Raw genomic sequence first — 24322 nt, forward strand, 5'->3', positions numbered from 1 at the left:
TATGGGGAAAATTCATTCGCATACCGATTATTTCGCATAACAATGACCCCTCTTGCACGGATTAAAATCGGTATGCGGGGGTCCACTGTATTTTGCGACATAGAATGACAGTTTCAGAAAGGGGCCTGCGACAGTCAAAGGGTTAACCCTTTCAGGGTCCGTCCCGTAGATCTACGGCTTTTTGGCGAGTGTCCAAACCGTAGATCTACGCCAAAATTCTAGCGCCATCAAATTTAGCGCGAAAGCGCTCATAGGCCTATATGTGAGAGAATGGGTCTGCGCCCTGGGTGTGCGCCATAAACAAAAAATCTAGGCGCCTGCATAGCATTGTGGGAACGCCGGCTCAGTCACCCTTGTTCACCATGCCTCGTCGCAAGTCAGCTCTCACTCCCCGGAAAATTGGGACTCTCCTCTTCCTGTCTGATAGTTCTGACACTGATGGAAGTGCAAATGAAGACGAATTCTACGGCTCTGATAAGTTAGTGACCGAAAATAATGACCAGGATATCGATAATAGTGCAGAAAACCCCGACGATCCTCGACCTTCTACCTCTGGTGTGGGCACTCGTGACTCACGGTCGGGTGATCCTAAACGTAAGAGAAAACTAATATTTTCGCGTGGCCAGGCCTCTGACTTCAGTAATAACGATGATTCTGACGTGGATTGTGATTTTATTGCGCTCGACGATCATTCGAGTAGTGATAGTGAGGAATCATATTCACCAGTGAAGCGTCGGTATGTTCGCCACCGCATGCGCTCGGGTAGTGTACCCTATGCTGTGCCCAGGGGACGGAGTACATCCCGTGGCCCTACACCCGTTTTAGGTAGTGATAGTGAGGATGATGTGGCTACACTTGGCATGGATGGGCCACAGGCATCAGTGGATGGTGTTAGTGGTGCTGGTGGTGGTAGTGACACTGCCATGCGTGACTCACCGTGCCACGCGGGGACCCACGCTGCTGACTCGTCAGTTCAAGGACAAAGCGGAGCGTCAGCCACCAGCCCACCACAACCACAACCACCCGTACAACCAGCCTATGATGTCCAGTATCCACCACAAAACCGTATGTGGGATTGGCAGCAAAATCCCAATTTTGTTCCCAAGCCTCACCACTTTGATGACTCTCAAAGTGGAATTCTACCTACCTGTCCCCTTGGAACCATGGCCAATGAACTGGAATTCTTTGAATTATTCTTTGACCAGCCATTGATGGAAATTATTGCCAGGGAAAGTAATAAGTATTTTCAGTACACCATGGCAAATATGATCTTATCACCACAGTCAAGACTACACAGGTGGAAAGAGACGACTGTTGCAGAAATGTATTTGCTTTTTGCAACAATAATGCTTATGCCTCACGTCTATAAGCATAATATAAAAGCATACTGGTCCACAGATTGGCTAATTTCTACCCCATCCTTCAGTGAAATAATACCAGTGAACAGGTTTATCTTACTGTTACGTATGTTGCACTTCTCTGACAAAACCAGGCCTGACAGAAGTGACAGGTTATACAAGATTAGAAATGTTTTCATGTATCTCAAACAAAAGTTCAGGATATACTTTTATCCATTCAAGAATCTTGTAATTGACGAGTCTTTGATTTTGTTCAAAGGTAGACTGTCATTCAAGCAGTATATACCGAGCAAGAGGAACCGCTTTGGTATAAAATTGTTTGTACTCTGTGATTGTGACAGTGGCCTGGTGTTGGATATTGTTGTATACACGGGTAGTAAAACATTGAAAGATACCAAGATGTTATTGGGTATCTCATGTGACGTAGTGAGAAACATGATGGCACCTTATCTTGGTAAGGGCCATACATTATATACCGATAACTGGTACACAAGCCCATTACTCAGTGATTTCATGCGAGTGAACAAGACAGATGTGTGTGGCACAGTGTGTTCTAATCGTAAACATATGCCCAGGCTCAACGCAGGTGTTCATGGTGATGACGTGCAGGTGTTTACTGCCAATGACATCATGGCATTACGGTGGCATGACAAACGAGATGTCACATTGTTGACAACCATTCACTGTAATGAAATGCAAGACAGTGGCAAAGTTGATCGAGTGACTAATGAACGTATTCGAAAACCAGTGTCAGTGATTGATTATACACAAAACATGCGCTTGGTTGACAAGTGTGACATGCAGATTGGTTTTGTTGACTGTGTTCGTAAGAGTTACAAGTGGTACATGAAACTTTTCTTCCATCTCATGGACATTTCAATGCTGAATGCATATAATATGTACCAAATAAAGACTGGTAACAGACCACCGTATGGTGAATTTTGTTTGTCTGTTGTCAGACAACTCATAATGAAGTACCAGGTAACAACACCTGCAATACAACATGGTCCTCGAATTCATCACGATATACCCAAGCGTTTGAGGAGAGAAGGTGATCATTTCATAATACAGCTTCCTTCAACTCAAAAGAAATTTGCTCAGAAGAGATGCATTGTCTGTGCACAAACAAAACGACGGCAACAAAGACGCAAAGACACTCGGTTTATGTGTGAGGAATGTAAGGTGCCTCTGTGCATGGTGCCTTGTTTCAAGGAGTTCCACAAGCTCCAGCAGTTCTAAAACCATGTCCAGTGATTGTAAATATGTAAATATATGATAGAACATTAGTATTATACAATATTTGTGCATGTTTATTGTAATAAACAACAGAGGTAAACAATATGATAATAACTTTAGTGCGGTTATTGTGTTCAATACAGTGAGTTTATATATATCAATTATATACAGTATTGGTCTCTCAGGCCCCAAATGTTAGTAGGAACAGAAAAAAATTGGAAAAGAAAAGAAAAAACAACTAAAACAACAAAATTATATAATACGCGTATGTGGAATTCGTCGATGTTGCCATCACATCATCATTTTCTATAAACTTCTTGGCACTGTATCTCGGTAAGTACTTTTCAGATTCTAATTTTTTTTTGTTTTATTACCTTCACAAAAATATGCTCTTTAATTCTGTAAGAAAAAATAATTTTTTTTTTTTCAAAATTTCTTGGACACTGGTGCGTGACTTCAGATTCTGGCCTTGGACCCTGAAAGGGTTAAAACAGCGATTTTGCAGTGTTTTTCGTATGTTTTTTATAGTTGTTTTTGAAATTTCTTGGTCTCATTTGATAGAATGGAAGATATACTACAGATATAGAGATGATTTTGATTGGTTTTATTACTGGAAATGGCTTGAAACTGAGCTCAAATTAGCAGAAATGTTAAATTTTTGCCAATGTTCAAGAGTAAACAAATGACCTCACAAGTCTAATACATGAGAGCTGGTGGGTCTAATATACATTCACAAATGTGGTGATATTATTTATACAATTACAGTGGACTCTTGAGTTTCGTGAAATTCGACCTTCGGCAATTTTTTTTTGGCAAAATTTGGCCTCGAGTTTCGTGATTAGACTCGTGTTTTGGCGACCATCTGGTACCCGTCTGCCCGTCACCGCGCACACCAAGCCAGTCTCCCACGACATTCACGCTCAGTGTGCCACTGTTTACCAACACGTGACCATCACCCCGCGGGTTCATACAATACATTTCATAATAATCCATTGTTTTTTGTGCTTGCAACTGCTAAATATGTCATGGACCCAAGGAAAGCTAGTGCAAGCCCTTTGAAAAATAAAGTGAGGAACACGATTCATTAGGATTTTGAAGGGTTTGAGGCAGCACCTGTCCCTGCCGACCCTCTGCCTGTTGTGGAAGGTGTTGTGGCATTGGGCAAGTCAATGGGGTTGGAGGCGAGTGACGGGGATGTGGAAGAGTTGGTGGAGGACCACAGGGAAGAGCTAACCACTGACGAACTGCAAGAGCTTCAACTGGAACAGCATCAGACCACAGCCGAGGAACTTGCTTCAGAGGAGGAGGAAAAGAGAGTGAAGGAGGTTCCTTCTTCAGTGATTAAGGACATGTGTGGAATGTGGAATGAGTTGCAAAGTTTTGTTGAAAAGTATCACCCTGACCAAGCTGAAACAAGCCATATCTGCAAAATGTACAATGACAGTGTTGTGTCCCACTTCAGGGAAATCTTAAAGAGATGCCAGAAAAAGACCTCTCTGGACAGATATTTTGTGCTACAGGGGTCCAGTGACTCTCAAGTTGTTCCCAGTGGCATTAAAAGAAGGGAAGTAACCCCAGATAAGGACTTGTTACCTAAAGTCCTAATGGAAGGGGATTCTCCTTCCTAACAATAGTGCACACCTTCCTCCTATCCCCTCCTCCCGTCTTCCATCCACCCAGAAGTCTTCAGTAAAGGTAAGTGTAATGTTATTATTATTTTTTATATGTATGTATTCGATTTCTCATTGATTTCAGTATATAAATCTTAATTTAATTGAAAAAATATTTTAATATTTTTGGGTGTCTGGAACAGATTAATTTTATTTCCATTATTTCTTATGAGGAAAATGGTTTCGAGTTTCATGAATTTCGACTTTCGGCAAGCTCTCTGGAACGGATTAATCACGAAACTCGGGGGGTCCACTGTATTACAGTATTGCATAACAGTAAATCTTCTATTTTTTGGTTTGAATAAAAATTCATTATGTGAATAAAAAATAAAAATGGAATTCATTTGTAAAGCATGAAAACATAACTAAAGAACAGAGGAAATGTTAGTTTAGTGCCAGGAATGCCTGCAATGTTTATTCTGGACCCTATTTTGAAACTGGAATATTTTGAACTTTGCATTAAATTGGCCAAATTACCAATTTCCAGTCACTTTATTTTGTTGTTGAAACAGTTGACTTGGTGAGTTTTTGTGCCCAATCAACAGAATAGAAGTAATACTAGTGAAATTGCTAAGAATTTGGTTGGCTGGAATACTGTAATTGGACTAAAATGGGAGTCGAATTCGGCAAAATTGCCAGAGCGTAAATATCGCTGACACATCAAAATTCGCGAGAGCATAATTTCGTACTTTTTGTTTTATTACCTTCAGAAAAGATTCTCTAGCATTTCATAAGAAAAATAACAAAATTATTTTTTGAAAATTCTTGGACCCTGGTGCACCCTTTGAAATTTGGCCTCTGGACCCTGAAAGGGCTAAAAGAAGAAGGAAGTAACCCCGGAAAAGGACTTGCTACCTCAAGTCCTCATGGAAGGGGATTCCCCTTCCAAAGAATAACAACTTCCACCATCTCCCCTCCTCCCATCCCATCAATCATCACCAGATCTTCAATAATGGTAAGTGTCATGTATTCTTTATTTAGTACAATAGTAACTGTGTATATCTTCTTTTTGTGTGTTGGAAAATGTATATTTCATGTGGTAATTTTTTTTTTCATACTTTGGGGTGTCAGGAACGGATTAATTTGATTTCCATCATTTTTGATGGGGAAAATTAATTCAGCTAACAATAATTTCGTCTAACGATGAGCTCTCAGGAACGGATTAATATTGTTAGCCGAGGGTCCACTGTATTACAGAAAAACAGTAATAAACAATATATGCTGCAGTCACCGATGTTGCCGTAAGTGGTTCACTTTCTGTCACCTCCATGCCTCTATATCTTGGTAAGTATTGATCGCAAAAAAATTTTTTTGGGTCTATAACAATCAGAAAAATAATCTTAAGATTTTGGTAAGATTTTTTTTATTTTTTTTCAAATATTTTTTGACACATCGAGAGTTAAGGATTAAGGGTTGCGACACTGAAAGAATTAAAATTGTACTGTTGTAATATAACCTCTCCTCACTTAACGACAGAGTTCCGTTCCTCAGGCCACACCAGTAAACTAATTCATCGCTAAGTGAGGAGCATACTATAATGGTAGTGGGTTTGTGTCAACCATCTTCGATATTGTTTTATTGTCACCTTTGCACAATTTAAACATTTTTAGTACATTTTTAAATGTTTATACAGTAGTGTACTGTATATTGTACTAAAAAGAATAGAGGAAATCAGCTCTAATATACATTACAGCCTCTCCTCACTTAGCGACATACTCCTTTACCAATGACTCGGACTTATGATGGGCTCTCTGACCAGTATGCATACCTAAATAATGTATATTAGAGCTGATTTCCTCTTCTGTTTATTACAATATACAGTGCACTATTGTATAAACATTTAAAAATATACTAAAAATGTTATAAATGGTGCAATTGCGACATTAAAGCAATTTTCAAAGATGGTTGACATAAACCCACTACCATTATAGTATGCTCCTCATTTAGCGACAATTTCGTTTACCAACGCAGTATCAGGAATGGAACTCCATCATTAAGTGAGGAGAGGCTGTATTTAGGTATGCATATTGTCAGAGAGCCCATCATAAGTCCGAGTCATCAGTAAACGAGTACGTCGCTAAGTGAGGAGAGACTGTATTGTAATTTGTACTAAATGTAATACTTTTGTTTCTTCAACCTCTCTACTATAAACCTTAACAATTATAATTTTTGGCTACCTCTCATTTGTATTAATGTAAAAATAAAAAAAATTTAATATTTACCACTCCATAACCTGTCTAATTTTAAGTAGTTTGTAAGCATTAGGATTAGTCTGCGAAATGCTCAGGCACATTACTGGCTTTCTTTGTGCTTAACAATTTTATAACATGTAAACCTATAAAAAGAAATGAAGTCTGTATCTGTATAATAAAATCATGAAAACCACCCAGGAAAATGCCACAGTTGCTATTTTAACCCAAATTTATGGTCAGAGGTTAGCTGTTCCCATAATGCAGAGCATGGCCCATTTTTTTTTATACTAAGCATACCCACCACACAGACCCTCATGTCTAGGCAAAACTTTACTGCTCAGAGCATTTTTGAGGGCACTATGATTAATATGTAAATCTACCTAAGTGACAATGGCCTGAGAGACAATGAAATACTATTACTCAGAACATTATTACAGATTCTGCTTGAAATATTACATACTGAACTACAGTAAGTCATTCACTGAGTAGAGGTGTCAAAAAGTTAATTACCTTATGCTTAGTGTTGTGGTGGTGAGTGTGGAGAGGTCTAGTGTGATGCCTCCTTGGTCTGCCTGCTGCTGCAGCAGATGCTGAAGACTGTTGGGTGGCGTAGCGGGGTGAGCGTCTAACTCCTACTGCTGCTCCTCCCGCTGCTGCTGCTGCTGCTGCCGCCGCTGCTGCTGCCGCTGCTGCTGGGCCCCCACCACCACCGCTCCCACACCGCTTACCACCGTACCTACAAAATTATTCAGGTATTATTTTTATTTGTGTAATAAGATCTTGCATGATAGTAATACAGGCACTATAGAATTAAACTAAATTAGTACTTTTAGCTTTATTAGAAATGTAAAAAACAAATCAGTGCCGTGTTGAAAATAACCCTTCCTTGCTAGAGAGCCTGCAATTTATACTTTCTACAAGCTAACATTTATAGCCAACATACCAAGAAAGGTATACAATACAGTGGACCCTCCCTTTTCGTCAATCTCCATTATCACCAATTTCCGTTTTTGCCAAGTTTCTTCGTTAAAATGTTGGTTCCATTTTTGTCGATGGTATGGAACCTGCCCAGTGCCCAGCACACACACAAGGCATCCTCCCACACGCATTCTCAGGCAGTGTCACATTGTTTCTCAGTGAGTGAACATATCTTGCGAGGTCATATGTAATAATCCATTTTTTGGCACTTGTTTATTGTGTGTGTCTGCTAAATAAGCCACCATGGCCCCAAAGAGAGTTCCTAGTGCCAGTCCTTTGGTAAAGAAAGTGAGGAACACCATAGAAATGAAAAAAGAAATCGTTCAAAAATATGATAGTGACATATGCATTGCTGAACTCGGCAGGATGTACAGGAAGCCGCCATCAACCATCAGCTCCATTGTGGAGAAGAGAAAAGAAATCATGGAAGCTGATGTTATGAAAGGCATGAATGCGATAACAAAATAGAGATCCCAAACAATTAAAGATGTGGAGAAACTGTTGTTAGTGTGGATCAAAGAGAAACAGTAAGCAGGAGATTGTGTTGTGCAGTCGACAATCTGTGAAAAGGCAACTGCCTGGCAACTGCCTGGAACGAGTGCTGATGTTGGTGAATTTAAGGCCAGCAAGGGCTGGTTTGAAAAATTCAAGAAGGGAAGTGAAATACACAGTGTTGTAAGGCATGGTGAGGGGTGCCAGTTCAGACAAACATGCGGCTGAAAAATTCCAACCCCAACACGTGTTCAATTGTGACAAAACAGGCCTGTTTTGGAAGAAAATGCCAAAGACCTACATCACACAGGAGGAAAAGGCACTCCCAGGACACAAGCCAATGAAAGGCAGGCTAACTCTCCTGTTGTGTGGTAATGCTAGTGGGGATTTCAAAGTGATGCCTTTACTGGTGTATCACTCTGAAAATCCCAGTGTTCAAGAAAAACAGTATAGTCAAGAGCAAATGGTGTGTGATGTGGAAGGCTAACAGTAGAGCATGGGTCACGAGGGAAATTTTCCTGAAATGGTTCAGTGAAGTGTTTGGCCCGAGTGTGAAGAAATACTACCTGAATAATAAATTGCCATTCCAGTGCCTCCTGCTATCCTCCAGACTTGGAAGATCAATTGTATAAGGAATTCAGTTTTGTAGCAGTGAAGTTCTTGCCTCCCACCACCACTCCTCTCATCCAACCCATGGACCAGCACATCACTGCAAACTTCAAAAAACTGTACACCAAAGCAATGTTTCAAAGGTGCTCTGACATAACCTCGGACTCTGAATTGACCCTAAGAGGGATCACTTCAATATCTTCCACTGCATAAGCCTTGTAGATAAGGCTTGGCAGAGAGTGGCTTCCATGATGATGAGCTCTGCTTGGAGAAAATTGTAAGGGAGAAAAAGTTAGCATATGAGAAGTTTTTACAAAGTAGAAGTGATGCAAGGAGGGAAGAGTATATGGAGAAAAAGAGAGAAGTTAAGAGAGTGGTGAAGCAATGTAAAAAGAGAGCAAATGAGAGAGTGGGTGAGATGTTATCAACAAATTTTGTTGAAAATAAGAAAAAGTTTTGGAGTGAGATTAACAAGTTAAGAAAGCCTAGAGAACAAATGGATTTGTCAGTTAAAAATAGGAGAGGAGAGTTATTAAATGGAGAGTTAGAGGTATTGGGAAGATGGAAGGAATATTTTGAGGAATTGTTAAATGTTGATGAAGATAGGGAAGCTGTGATTTCGTGTATAGGGCAAGGAGGAATAACATCTTGTAGGAGTGAGGAAGAGTCAGTTGTGAGTGTGGGGGAAGTTCGTGAGGCAGTAGGTAAAATGAAAGGGGGTAAGGCAGCCGGGATTGATGGGATAAAGATAGAAATGTTAAAAGCAGGTGGGGATATAGTTTTGGAGTGGTTGGTGCAATTATTTAATAAATGTATGGAAGAGGGTAAGGTACCTAGGGATTGGCAGAGAGCATGCATAGTTCCTTTGTATAAAGGCAAAGGGGATAAAAGAGAGTGCAAAAATTATAGGGGGATAAGTCTGTTGAGTGTACCTGGTAAAGTGTATGGTAGAGTTATAATTGAAAGAATTAAGAGTAAGACGGAGAATAGGATAGCAGATGAACAAGGAGGCTTTAGGAAAGGTAGGGGGTGTGTGGACCAGGTGTTTACAGTGAAACATATAAGTGAACAGTATTTAGATAAGGCTAAAGAGGTCTTTGTGGCATTTATGGATTTGGAAAAGGCGTATGACAGGGTGGATAGGGGGGCAATGTGGCAGATGTTGCAAGTGTATGGTGTAGGAGGTAGGTTACTGAAAGCAGTGAAGAGTTTTTACGAGGATAGTGAGGCTCAAGTTAGAGTATGTAGGAAAGAGGGGAATTTTTTCCCAGTAAAAGTAGGCCTTAGACAAGGATGTGTGATGTCACCGTGGTTGTTTAATATATTTATAGATGGGGTTGTAAGAGAAGTAAATGCGAGGGTCTTGGCAAGAGGCGTGGAGTTAAAAGATAAAGAATCACACACAAAGTGGGAGTTGTCACAGCTGCTCTTTGCTGATGACACTGTGCTCTTGGGAGATTCTGAAGAGAAGTTGCAGAGATTGGTGGATGAATTTGGTAGGGTGTGCAAAAGAAGAAAATTAAAGGTGAATACAGGAAAGAGTAAGGTTATGAGGATAACAAAAAGATTAGGTGATGAAAGATTGAATATCAGATTGGAGGGAGAGAGTATGGAGGAGGTAAACGTATTCAGATATTTGGGAGTGGACGTGTCAGCGGATGGGTCTATGAAAGATGAGGTGAATCATAGAATTGATGAGGGAAAAAGAGTGAGTGGTGCACTTAGGAGTCTGTGGAGACAAAGAACTTTGTCCTTGGAGGCAAAGAGGGGAATGTATGAGAGTATAGTTTTACCAACGCTCTTATATGGGTGTGAAGCGTGGGTGATGAATGTTGCAGCGAGGAGAAGGCTGGAGGCAGTGGAGATGTCATGTCTGAGGGCAATGTGTGGTGTGAATATAATGCAGAGAATTCGTAGTTTGGAAGTTAGGAGGAGGTGCGGGATTACCAAAACTGTTGTCCAGAGGGCTGAGGAAGGGTTGTTGAGGTGGTTCGGACATGTAGAGAGAATGGAGCGAAACAGAATGACTTCAAGAGTGTATCAGTCTGTAGTGGAAGGAAGGCGGGGTAGGGGTCGGCCTAGGAAGGGTTGGAGGGAGGGGGTAAAGGAGGTTTTGTGTGCGAGGGGCTTGGACTTCCAGCAGGCATGCGTGAGCGTGTTTGATAGGAGTGAATGGAGACAAATGGTTTTTAATACTTGACGTGCTGTTGGAGTGTGAGCAAAGTAACATTTATGAAGGGATTCAGGGAAACCGGCAGGCCGGACTTGAGTCCTGGAGATGGGAAGTACAGTGCCTGCACTCTGAAGGAGGGGTGTTAATGTTGCAGTTTAAAAACTGTAGTGTAAAGCACCCTTCTGGCAAGACAGTGATGGAGTGAATGATGGTGAAAGTTTTTCTTTTTCGGGCCACCCTGCCTTGGTGGGAATCGGCCGGTGTGATAATAAAAAAAAATAAATAGTGTCCTCAACAAAGTTTTTAAGAATTTGAGGCTGACCCTGACAACCCTATGCCAGTCGTGCAATCTATTGTGGTGTTGGGGAAGTCCATGGTGTTGGATGTGAGTGGCCAGGATGTGGAAGAGTTGGTGGAGGACCACAATCAAGAGCTAACCACTGATGAGCTGCAAGAGCTTCATCTACAACAGCAACACTCAGGAAATTGCTTCAGAGGAGGAGGAAGAGAGATGGAAGAAGGTGCCGTCTTCAGAGATCAAAAAGATTTGTGCAATGTGGAGTAGGGTGCATTCATTTGTGGAGGAACATCACCCTGAGAAAGCTACTGCAATCCGTGCTGGCAACTTTTACAATGGCAATGCCATGTCTCATTTTAGGAAAATCTTATAGAGACGCCAGAAACAGACCTATCTGGACAGATTTTTGTGCGACAGGGGTCCAGTGACTCTCAAGCTGGTCCTAGTGGCATTAACCCTTTCAGGGTCAGCAGGCCCTCTCCTAAACTTGCTCTCAGGGTAGGAAATTTTTTGAAAAAAAAAAAAAAAAACTTATGAAATGATAATCTTTTCCCGATCATAATGACACCAAAAGTATGAAATTTGATGAGAAACTTACAAAATTATGCTCTCGCAAAGTTAGCGGTCTCGACGATGTTTACGCCCACTTTGGGCGTATTTTCAGTCAATTCCAATGTACCAGTCGACAAAAATTATAACTATTTCGCTAAAACTCCATTTCTTCTATTGAATGAGTACAAGAAACCACCCATTTACCGATTTCAACTATCCAATACAGTGGTCAGAAATTGGCAATTTTGCCAATTTGACACAAATTTCAAAAGATGTCAATTTCCAAATAGGGTCCAGAATAAACAAGACAGACATTCCTGGCACTAAAATAACATTTCCTCTATTCATTAGTCCCATCCCCAGGCCTCTGTTACATTTCTTTTGCTTTCCACTTTGAGTTTTTATTCTCACAAAAAATAGAAGATTTACCGTTATGCAGACTACTACATTAGTGTAGAAATGGTATAAAAAAAATAATATCAGCAAACTTGTGAAAGAATATTAGACTCACCAGTTGATGTGTATTGGACACATGGCATGATTTGTTTACTTTTGAAGTTTGGCAAAAATCGAACATTTGTGCTACTTTGAGCTCAATTTCAAGGTACTTTACATTGTGAAACCAATCAAAATCATCTCAATTTCCGTAATATGTCTTCCATTCTATAAAATGAGACCAGGAAAACTAGAATACAACCATAAATAACATACGAAAATATACTGAAAGGCGCTGTTTTAAACCAAAAACACAGTCGGATTTTTTATTTCTCATTATGCACTGTGTGCTGCAGGATTTTTTTTATACTGTGCACACTGACCACATAGACCCATTCTTTCATATCTAGGCCTACCAGCTTTCTCTCGCTAGATCTGAAGGCGCTAGAATTTATGCATACTAGTATGGCACCAACCCTGGCGTGCAAGCCGTACTAGTACAGCACAAATCCTGAAAGGGTTAAAAAACAAAGAAGGGAAGTGACCCCGGATAAGGACTTGGTACCTAGAGTCCTTATGGAGGAGGATTCCCTTTCCAAGAATAACCTCTCTTCTCTCTCCCCTCCTCCCTGTCTTCCATCCACCAACAACAGTCTTCAATAAAGGGAAGTGTCATGTTGAATGTTCATTCTTTTGTGCATGTAAATCTATCTTTAACCTATAAAAATTTTTTGTTAATACTTCTGGGTGTCTGGAATGGATTAACTGGATTTACATTATTTCTTCTGGGGAAAATAGTTTCAGTTTTTGCCGGTCTCTCTGGGACAGATTAAACACAAAAACCAAGGGTCCACTGTACAGTGGACCCCCGCATAACGATATTAATCCGTTCATGAGAGCTCATTGTTATGCGAAATTATCGTTATGCGAATGAATTTTCCCCATAAGAAATAATGGAAATCAAATTAATCCGTGCAAGACACCCAAAAGTATAAAAAAAAAATTTTTACCACATGAAATATACATTTTCCTACACACAAAGAGAAGGATACATGCACAATAGTAGAGTAGTACATGCACAATATATATTGTGCATGTACTACTCTACTAAATGAAGAATAAATGACACTTACCTTTATTGAAGATGCAGCAATGACTGATGAGACAGTGTGTCCTGGGAGTGCCTTTTCCTCCTGAGTACTGTAGGTCCTGTTTGGCATTTTCTTCCAGAACAGGCCTTATCACACTGTGTATGTCACTACGATTCTTAAATCTCTCAAACCAACCTTTGCTGGCTTTAAATTCACCAATATGAGCACTAGTTCCAGGCATTTTTCCCTGTTCACCTGGGTGTTAGTCGACTGGTGTGGGTTGCATCCTGGGAGACAAGATTAAGGACCCCAATGGAAATAAGTTAGAGAGTCCTCGATGATGCACTGACTTTCTTGGGTTATCCTGGGTGGCTAACCCTCTGGGGTTAATTGTTTCTCGGTAATTGTTTCACGTTAAGCCACACCAACAACACTCTCTCCACATCTTCGAGTAATACAGCTGATGGTGGTGCAGCAACAACAGCTGTGGTGCAGCTGACCATGGTGCAGCAGCAGCTGGGTGCAGCAACAGCTGACCATGGTGCAGCTGCAGCTGTGGTGCAGCTGCAGCTGTGGTGCAGCAGCAGCTGACTGTGGTACGATAGTATTTATCACCCTTTTTACCACAGGGTTAGCACTAGAAGCTTTCTTTGGGCCCATGGTGGCTTATTTAGCAGTTACAAGCACTATAAATAATGGAATAATACAAAATGTATCGAATATATGCATGCAACCAGCCACCCTGGCTTGTAAACAATGACGGCAAGGCAGGCGCTCAGGCTGAACGGACAGGTTCGGGACGAGTCATGTTCAGAAACAGCTGATGGTGCAACAGCAGCTGACCGTGGTGCAGCAGCAGCTGACTGGTCCAGCAACAGCTGCCTGGTCCAGCAACAGCTGACTGGTCCAGCAACAGCTGCCTGGTCCAGCAACAGCTGACTGGTCCAGCAACAGCTGACTGGTCCAGCAACAGCTGACTGGTCCAGCAACAGCTGACTGACCCAGCAACAGCTGACTGATCCAGCAACAGCGATTCTTAAATCTCTCAAACCAACCTTTGCTGGCTTTAAATTCACCAATATGAGCACTAGTTCCAGGCGTTTTTCCCTGTTCACCTGGGTGTTAGTCGACTGGTGTGGGTTGCATCCTGGGAGACAAGATTAAGGACCCCAATGGAAATAAGTTAGACAGTCTTCGATGACACACTTTTTTGGGTTATCCTGGGTGGCTAACCCTCTGGGGTTAATTGTTTCTTGGTATTCTCAATAAGCCACAACAACAACGGTGCTACAGCAGCAGCAGCAGCAGCAGCTGACAGTGCTACAGCAGCAGCAGCTGACAGTGCTACAGCAGCAGCAGACGATGCTACAGCAGCAGCAGACGGTACTACAGCAGCAGCAGCAGACGGTACTACAGCAGCAGCAGCAGCAGACGGTACTACAGCAGCAGCAGCAGCAGCAGCAGCAGACGGTACTACAGCAGCAGCAGCAGTAGACGGTACTACAGCAGCAGCAGCAGCAGTAGACGGTACTACAGCAGCAGCAGCAGACGGTACTACAGCAGCAGCAGACGGTACTACAGCAGCAGCAGCAGCAGCAGACGGTACTACAGCAGCAGCAGACGGTACTACAGCAGCAGCAGCAGCAGACGGTACTACAGCAGCAGCAGCAGCTGACAGTGCTACAGCAGCAGCTGACAGTGCTACAGCAGCAGCAGACAATGCTACAGCAGCAGCAGACGGTACTACAACAGCAGCAGCAGCAGCAGCTGACGGTGGTACAGCAGCAGCAGACGATGCTACAGCAGCAGCAGACGGTGCTACAGCAGCAGCAGCAGCAGACGGTACTACAACAGCAGCAGCTGACAGTGGTACAGCAGCAGCAGCAGCAGCTGACAGTGCTACAGCAGCAGCAGCATCAGCAGTTGACCATGGTACCACAGTATTTCGATAATATTTCTCACCCTTTTTACCACAGGGTTGGCACTAGAAGCTTTCTTGGGGCCCATGGTCACTTATTTTGCAGATAAAATCACCAAAAACACTGTAATAATACGAAATGTTACGATTGTATGCTTGGATGTTACCGCGGAGGCTGGCTTGTAAACAATGCCACCGGCGGAACATGTGAGGCTGGCTCAGGCCTCACATAGACACGTCTCGGACAAACAGCGTTGAGCGGGTTTTTTAGCGGTATGCGAGGCAAAATCTTAGCGATAAAATGTATCGGTATGAGGATTTAATGTTATGTAAGGCCAACGGTATGCGGGGGTCCACTGTACATGTGAAAAAAAAAAATAGACAGTACAGTGGACCCCCGCATACCGTTGGCATTACATAACGTTAAATCCGCATACCAATACATTTTATCGCTAAGATTTTGCCTCACATACCACTAAAAAACCCGCTCAACGCTGTTCATCCAAGATGCGTCTAATGTGCGGCCTGAGCCAGCCTCACATGTTCCGCCGGTGGCATTGTTTACCAGCCAGCCTCCGCGGTAACATCCAAGCATACAATCGGAACATTTCGTATTATTACAGTGTTTTTGGTGATTTTATCTGCAAAATAAGTGACCATGGGCCCCAAGAAAGCTTCTAGTGCCAACCCTACAGCAGTAAGGGTAAGAATTACTATAGAGATGAAGAAAGAGATAATTGCTAAGTATGAAAGTGGAGTGCATGTCTCCGAGCTGGCCAGGTTGTATAATAAACCCAAATCAACCATTGCTACTACTGTGGGCAACAAAACGGCAATCAAGGAAGCTGTTCTTGCCAAAGGTTCAACTGTGTTTTCGAAACAGAGATCGCAAGTGACGGAAGATGTTGAGAGACTCTTATTGGTATGGATAAATGAAAAACAGATAGCAGGAGATAGCATCTCTCAAGTGATCATAAGTGAAAAGGCTAGGAAGTTGCATGAGGATTTAATTAAAAAAAATGCCTGCAACTAATGATGATGTGAGTGAATTTAAGGCCAGCAAAGGTTGGTTTGAGAGATTTAAGAAGCATAGTGGCATACATAGTGTGATAAGGCATTGTGAGGCTGCCAGTTCGGACCACAAAGCAGCTGAAAAATATGTGCAGGAATTCAAGGAGTATATAGACAGTGAAGGACTGAAACCTGAACAAGTGTTTAATTGTGATGAAACAGGCCTGTTTTGGAAGAAAATGCCAAGCAGGACCTATATTACTCAGGAGGAAAAGGCACTCCCAGGACATAAGCCTATGAAAGACAGGCTTACTCTGTTGATGTGTTCCAATGCTAGTGGTGATTGCAAAGTGAAGCCTTTATTAGTGTATCACTCAGAAACTCCCAGAGCGTTCAGGCAAAAGAATACCCTCAAGGCTAATTTGTGTGTGCTGTGGAGGGCAAACAGTAAGGCATGGGTCACTAGGGACTTTTTCTATGACTGGTTACACCATGCATTTGCCCCCAATGTGAAAGATTACCTAACTGAAAAGAAATTAGACCTTAAGTGCCTCCTGGTGTTAGACAATGCCCCTGGTCATCCTACAGACGTGGCAGAGCGACTTTATGGGGACATGAGCTTCATTAAGGTGAAGTTTTTGCCTCCTAATACCACTCCTCTCCTGCAGCCCATGGACCAGCAGGTTATTGCAAACTTCAAAAAACTGTACACAAAAGCTCTGTTTGAAAGGTGCTTTGTAGTGACCTCAGAAACTCAATTGACTCTAAGAGAGTTTTGGAGAGAGCACTTTAATATCCTCAATTGCGTAAACCTTATACGTAAGGCTTGGGAGGGAGTGACTAAGAGGACCTTGAACTCTGCTTGGAAGAAACTGTGGCCAGAATGTGTAGACCAAAGGGATTTTGAAGGGTTTCAGGCTAACCCTGAGAGTATGCCAGTTGTGGAATCCATTGTGGCATTGGGAAAGTCCTTGGGGTTGGAGGTTAGTGGGGATGATGTGGAAGAGTTGGTGGAGGAGGACAATGAAGAACTAACCACTGATGAGCTGCTAGATCAACTTCAACGGCAAGAGGCCAGACCTGAGGAAACTGGTTCGGAGGAGGGGAGAGAGAAATTGAAGAAGTTGCCTACTTCAAAGATTAAGGAAATGTGTGGAATGTAGCTTAAAGTGCAAACCTTTTTTGATGACAATCACCTTAACACAGCTATTGCAAGCCGTGCTGGTGACTATTACACTGACACTGTTGTGAAACACTTTAGGGAAGTTATAAAGGAACGAGAGGTACAGGCCACTATGGACAGATATGTTGTGCGACAGAAGTCCAGTGACTGAAGCTGGTCCTAGTGGCATTAAAAGAAGAAGGGAAGTAACCCCAGAAAAGGACTTGACACCTCAAGTCTTAATGGAAGGGGATTCCCCTTCTAAACACTAAGACTCTCTCCTCCTCCCATCCCATCAATCATCACCAGATCTTCAATAAAGGTAAGTGTCATGTAACTGTGCATGCCTTTTTCATTTTGTGTGTATTAAAATTAATATTTCATGTGGTAAATTTTTTTTTTTCATACTTTGGGGTGTCTTGCACGGATTAATTTGATTTCCATTATTTCTTATGGGGAAAATTCATTCGCATAATGATAATTTCGCATAACAATGAGCTCTGAGGAACGGATTAATATCGTTATGCGGGGGTCCACTGTATATGGTAACATATTTGAAAAATTAAACAAAAATTACACAAAAAGGTATTTATGACATTCATTAACCCTTTCAGGGTTCAAGGCCAAAATCTGAAGGGGTGCCCCAGTGACCAAGAAATTCTGAAAAAAAAAAAAAAAAAAAAAAAAAAAAAAAAAAAAAAAAAAAAAAAAAAAAAAAAAAAAAAAAAAAATCTTACAGAATTAAAGATAATATTTTTGTGAAGGCAATAAAACAAAAAACAAAAATTCTGATCAGTACTTACCGAGATACAGTGGTGGGAAGTTGACCCAAAAAGACCGGGTGGTGGCAACATCAGTGACTTACGCAAAATCGCATTTTTTTATTTTACGTTTTTTATACCTTTTTCTTTTCTTTTCTATTTTTTTTCTTTTTCTAGTAACATCTGTGGCCTGTGAGACCAATATAATGTATATTGTATAAGTGTACACTCATTGTATTCAACACAATACCTGCACTAATTTGTTTATCATTATATTGCTTACAAAACTTGTTTACAAGTTCATTGTCAACAAAATGATGAAAATATTAGTGCAGTTATTGTGTTGAATACAATGGTACCATATGGTACAATGGTGCCATAGGGTGCAATGGTACCATATAGTACAATTGTACCATATGGTATGGTACAATATGGTACAATGGCACATGATACAATGGTATCACATGATACAATGGTACCACATGATACAATGGTACCACATGATACAATGGTACCATATGATACAATGGTACCATATGATACAATGGTACCATATGATACAATGGTACCATATGGTGCAATGGTACCTTATGGTACCATATGGTGCAATGGTACCATATGGTACATTGTACCATACAGTACAATGATACCATATGGTTCATTGTACCATATGGTGCTATATGGTACTGTTATTCAACACAATAAACACACTTATATTTCCATCATTATTTTGTTTACAATAATTGTTTACAACAAAAATATGCAAAAATGTTGAATATTAGTAATGTTCTATCATATATTTACAAATGCACAGGAACTCGACATGTTCCTTGAGGAGGATGACAAAGCGCTTTGTCTTGGAACCTGCTGATTCAGAAGCTAGCTTGTGTCCCCACTCACTCAGTCTTGGCTGGTGTCTTGTGCCACCAACACCTATTGACCATATGGTACACAGTATAATGTGTTACAGGGTACCATATGGTACATTGTACTATATGGTATAGGGTACCATGCAGTACAGGAAAACATATGGTGTAGGGTATCATATTGTGCAGAGTACCACATGGTACAGGGTACCATATGGCACAGGGTACCATATGGTACAGGGTACCATATGGTACAGGGTACCATATGGTACAGTGTACCATATGGTACAGTGTACCATATGGTACAGTGTACCATATGGTACAGGGTACCATATGGTACAGTGTACCATACAGTACAGGGTACCATATGGTACAGGGTACCATATGGTACAGGGTACCATATGGTACAGTGTACCATACGGTACAGGGTACCATATGGTACCGTGTACCATACGGTACAGGGTACCATATGGTACAGTGTACCATACGGTACAGGGTACCATACAGTACACGACACCATATGGTACAGATACAAGAATCCCTATGGAAATAAGTCAACCTTACTTTTTTGGGTTATCCTAGGATTTTATACATATGCTGCTACGTATAATAATCCACGTAATTGTATTTCTGTACACCTGAAGAAACTTACTCAAGCGCATGTGTCATCGTAAGTAACTTTATTTAGGTATACACAAATAAAGTTACATAGAATATCATACTTAGCAGCATATGTTTGGAGAACCTAGGATAACTCAAAAAAGTCAGACAGACTTATTTCCATTAGGGTCCCTGTATCCTGTACTATATGGTACAATGTACCATATGGTATAATGTACCATATGGTATAATGTACCATATGGTATAATGTACCATATGGTATAATGTACCATATGGCACACTGTATCATATGATACCATTGTATGACATGGCACCAATGTACCATTGTACCATATGGTATCATATGGTTCAAAACCATAGAATTCCTCTTCAGCTCCACTTCCATCAGTCTTAGAACTGTAAGTTGTGAAGAGGATAGTCAGAATTCGCCAGGAGAGTGAGTGGGGAGTGGGGAGTGAGAGCTTCCTTGCCGCCAGGCACGATGAACAAAGCTACTTTGGCGGCGTTCCCGCAATGCCATGTGGGCGTCCAGATTTTTTCTATAGTGTGCACACTGACCACCCAGACCCATTCTCTCAGATGTAGGCCTACCAGCCTTCTCGCGCTAAATTTGACGCCGCTAGAATTTTGGCGTAGATCTACGGTTTGGACCCTGAACGTAAAGCCATAGATCTACGGGACAGACCCTGAAAGGGTTAAATCACACAGGCAACATTGGGTATTCCAGGTAAATACAAATACAATAGGGCCCCACTTATACGGCAGGTTAGATTCCAGGCTACTGCCAGAAAGCAGACATCGCCAGAAAGCAGAATGCCATTTTTTCCACTTATAAATGCATATAAATGCCAGGTAACAAGTTTACACTAACATATACAGTGGACCCTCATATTTCGTAAGGCTCGAAAGTCGTAATTTTCGGAAATCATATCGTTTTTTCATTGAAACATTGACTCATGAATCATCGTTTGACTCAAAAATAGTCGTTCGACCCGAACGCATACTCACGGCCCTGAGCCGCCTCACACTCCCTTCCCAGCCAGTGTGGCATTGCTTATCAGTGAGTGACCATCCCCTCACGTGTTCATACGAAATATTTCATAATATTCCATTCATTTTAGTGATTGCAACTGATAAATAAGCTACCATGGCTCCAAAGAAAGCTCCTAGTGCCAGGCCTTTGGTAAAGAAGGTGAGAAATAGAAGTGAATTCAAGGAAAACATCATTGAACAATATGAAAGTGGCGTACGTGTGGCCGAACTGGCCAGGATGTATAAGAAACCCCATACAGCCATAGCTTCCATCGTGGCCAAGAAAAAGGAGATCTAGGAAGCTGTTATTGCAAAGGGGGTAAATATGCTGACAAAAATGAGATCGTCAGTACTCGAAGATGTTGAGAAGTTATTGTTGGTGTGGATCAACGAGAAGCAGGAGATAGACTTATGCAGTTGCTTATTTGTGAAAAGGCTAGGCAGTTGCATGACAATCTCATAAAGAAATTGCCTGCAACAACTACTGATATTTGTGAATTTAAGGTCAGCAAAGGCTGGTTTGAGAGATTTACAAACTGTAGTGGCATACACAGTGTGATAAGGCATGGCGAGGCTGCCAGTTCAGACAAAATTGCAGCTACGAAATCCATAAGTGAATTCAAGGAGTACATACAGACTGAACAATTAAAACCCCAACAAGTTTTCAATTGTGACGAAACAGGTCCCTTTTGGAAGAAAATGCCAAAGAGGACCTACGTTACTCAGGAGGAAAAGGGACTGCCAGGACACAAGCCTATGACAGACAGGCTGATGCTCATGTTGTGTAGTGATGCTAGTGGGGATTTTGAAGTGTACCATTCCGAAAATCCCAGTGTTCAAGAAAAACAGTGTCATGAAGAGTAAATTGTGTGTGTTTTGGAAAGCTAATAATAAGGCATGGGTCACGAGAGACATTTTCATCGAGTGGTTCAATGAAGTGTTTGGCCCCAGTGTGAAGAATTACCTCCTGGAAAAGAAATTGGATCTCAAGTGCCTCTTGTTAATGGACAATGCACCTGATCATCCTCCAAACTTGGATGACCTAATTCTGGAGGAGTTTGGGTTCATCACAGTAAAGTTCTTGCCCCCTAATACCACTCCTCTCCTCCAGCCCATGGACCAGCAGATCATTTCCAACTTCAAAAACTCTACACCAAAGCAATTTTCAAAGGTGCTTTAATGTGACCTCAGACACTCACTTGACCCTAAGAGAGTTTTGGAAAGATCACTTCAGTATCCTCCATTGCATAAGCCTTATAGATAAGGCTTAGGAGGGAGTGACTATCAGGACTTTGAACACTGCCTGGGGAAAATTGTGGCCAGATTGTGTCCACAAGAGGGATTTTGAAGGGTTTAAGGCTGACCCTGACGAGCCTATTGCAGTTGTGGAATCTATTGTGGCATTGGGAGTTCCATGGGGTTGGATGTGAGTTTGGAGGATGTGGAAGAGTTGGTGGAGGACCACAACGAAGAGCTAACCACTGACGAGCTGCAAGAGCTTCAGCTGGAACAGCGACAGACCACAGCTCAGAATGCTGCTTTAGAGGAGGAGGAAGAGAGATGGAAGAAGTTGCCTTCTTCAGAAATTAAGGAGATTTTTGAAATGTGGAGTAGTTTGGAAAGATTTATGGAGAAACATCACCCTGACAAGGGTGTTGCAAGCCATGTCAGCAACTTGTACAGTGACAAAGTCTTGGCCCATTTTAGGGAAGCTTTAACCCTTTGAGGGTCGACAGGCCCTCTCCGAAACTCGTTCTCAGGGTCGGCCAAATTTAAAAAAAAAAAAAAATTATTTTCTCTTATGAAAAGACAGAGAATCTTTTCCCGATCATAAAGACACCAAAAGTTTGAAATTTGATAGAAAACTTACGGAATTATGCTCTCGCAAAGTTAGCGGTCTCGGCGATGTTTACGCATCGGCGATTTTGCCCACTTTGAGCCCCATTTTCGGCCAATTTCACTGTACTAGTCGACAAAAAACATGAATATTTCGATAGAACTCCATTTTTTCTATCGAATGGGTGCAAGAAACCACTCATTTATGAAATTCTACTATCCAGTACAGTGGTCAGAATTTAGCAATTTTGCCAATTTCACACAAATTTCAAAAGATGCCAATTTCTGAATAGGGTCCAGAATAAACAAGAAAGACATTCCTGGCACTAAAATGACATTTCCTCTAGTCATTAGTCATGTCTCAAGGCCCCTCTTATATTCTTTTGCTTTCCACTTTGAATTTTTATTTTCACAAAAAATATAAGATTTACTGTTATGCAGACTACTGCATTAGTGTAAAAAATGGTATAAATATTATTGGTGCACTTGTGAAAGAATATTAGACTCACCAGTTGACGTGTATTGCACGCTTGGCACGATTTGTTTACTTTTGAAATTTGGTAAAAATCGAACATTTCTGCTACTTTGAGCTCAATTTCAAGGCACCTTTCTTTGTAAAACCAGTCAAAATCATCTCAATTTCTGTAATATGTCTTCCATTCTATAAAATGAGACCAAGAACACTAGAATACAACAATAAATACCATACGAAAATACACTGCAAAGTCGCTGATTTATTCAAAAAAAATGGTCAAAGTTTTTTTTTTCTCATTATGCACTGTGTGCTGCAGGATTTTTTTTAGACTGTGCACACTGACTACATAGACCCATTCTTTCATATGAAGGCCTACCAGCTTTCTCCCACTAGATTTGAGGCCGCTAGAATTTATGAGTACTAGTACGTCAAAAACCCCTACGCGTAAGACGTACTAGTACGACGAAAACCCTCAAAGGGTTAAAGAGACGCCAGAAACAGAGCTCTCTGGATACTTTTTTTTTTGCGAGACAGGGCTCCAGTGACTCTCAAGTTGGTCCTAGTGGAATTAAGAAACAGAGAAGAGAAGTAACCCCAGAAAAGGACTTGGTACCTGAGGTCTTGATGGAAGGGGATTCTCCATCCAAACAGTAAATAATCCAATCTCTCTCCTCCTCCAGTCTTCCATACACTAAGAAGAATCACCAATAAAGCTAAGTGTTATGCTGTTAATGTTTCATTCATCATGTCCCATTGTATTGTGTATGTACTACATCAATATTTTATGCAAAAAAAATTTTTGTTTTAATACTTCTGGGTAACTGGAACGGATTAATTGTATTTACATTATTTCTTATGGGGAAAATGGTTTCGAAAATCGTCAATTTCAGAAATAGTCACACTTTCTGGAACTGATTAATTATGAAAACTATGGTCCACTGTATTATGGTAGTAATAGAACTAGGCATTAAAAACAATAAAAAGTAAAATACACACACAGTACACTCATTACTTACCTTAAAATATTTGTAGTTTTAATGTAGGGTGAGAAGTGAGTTTAATTTGTAGGAAGTCAGGTTTGGGAAGTATGGGTAGCCAGGAAGGGCAGCCCACCCCTCCCCACCCACACATAATGTAAACAAACCAGGCGAACACGTCTGGTTTTTGTCACTTTACAATGTGTACAAGTTGTCTCCACGTTGATACAGTAGAATAAAGAGAAACACTCCCATTCTCATATAACACCATTTTTAGAAGAAATGACGCCATGAGTGAAGGCATACTTAGGTACAGGTACACATATGTATAATTATCAGTTATAATAATAATGTAGGTATGTAGACTGCTTGGGCTACATACCTACACGATATTTAATGTGGCCCAGAGCCATATTATTACCATCGGCATACCATGTTCACTCAGTTTAATCATTTATAACAACTACCTTCAGATGCCATCATAAACAAAGGGAGAAGTTATGAATAATTCATGCCGAGAATTTTAAACAAAAGTGACGTAATGTTTTCCCTCCACCCGGCTACCACACCTCCATAGTA

The 24322-nt window shown here is 41.2% G+C and overlaps 1 protein-coding gene across 8 annotated transcripts in view; it reads right to left on the reverse strand.

Annotated features, from left to right (window-relative positions):
• The window catches only part of gus (splA/ryanodine receptor domain and SOCS box containing gustavus), an 843229-nt gene that overhangs the window by 282359 nt on the left and 536548 nt on the right, over nt 1-24322 (reverse strand). For 7 of the 8 annotated variants that reach the window (XM_053772378.2, XM_053772374.1, XM_070087992.1 and 4 more), the window contains one exon: nt 6967-7192. The exons of the other annotated variant lie outside the window; for it this stretch is intronic. In XM_053772378.2, the coding sequence (XP_053628353.1) occupies nt 6967-7192 (226 nt within the window). The remainder of the gene's footprint in view (nt 1-6966; nt 7193-24322) is intronic. 8 annotated transcript variants of the gene reach the window in all.

Source organism: Cherax quadricarinatus, chromosome 23, assembly GCF_038502225.1.
Source record: "Cherax quadricarinatus isolate ZL_2023a chromosome 23, ASM3850222v1, whole genome shotgun sequence".
NCBI classification, from domain to species: domain Eukaryota; kingdom Metazoa; phylum Arthropoda; class Malacostraca; order Decapoda; family Parastacidae; genus Cherax; species Cherax quadricarinatus.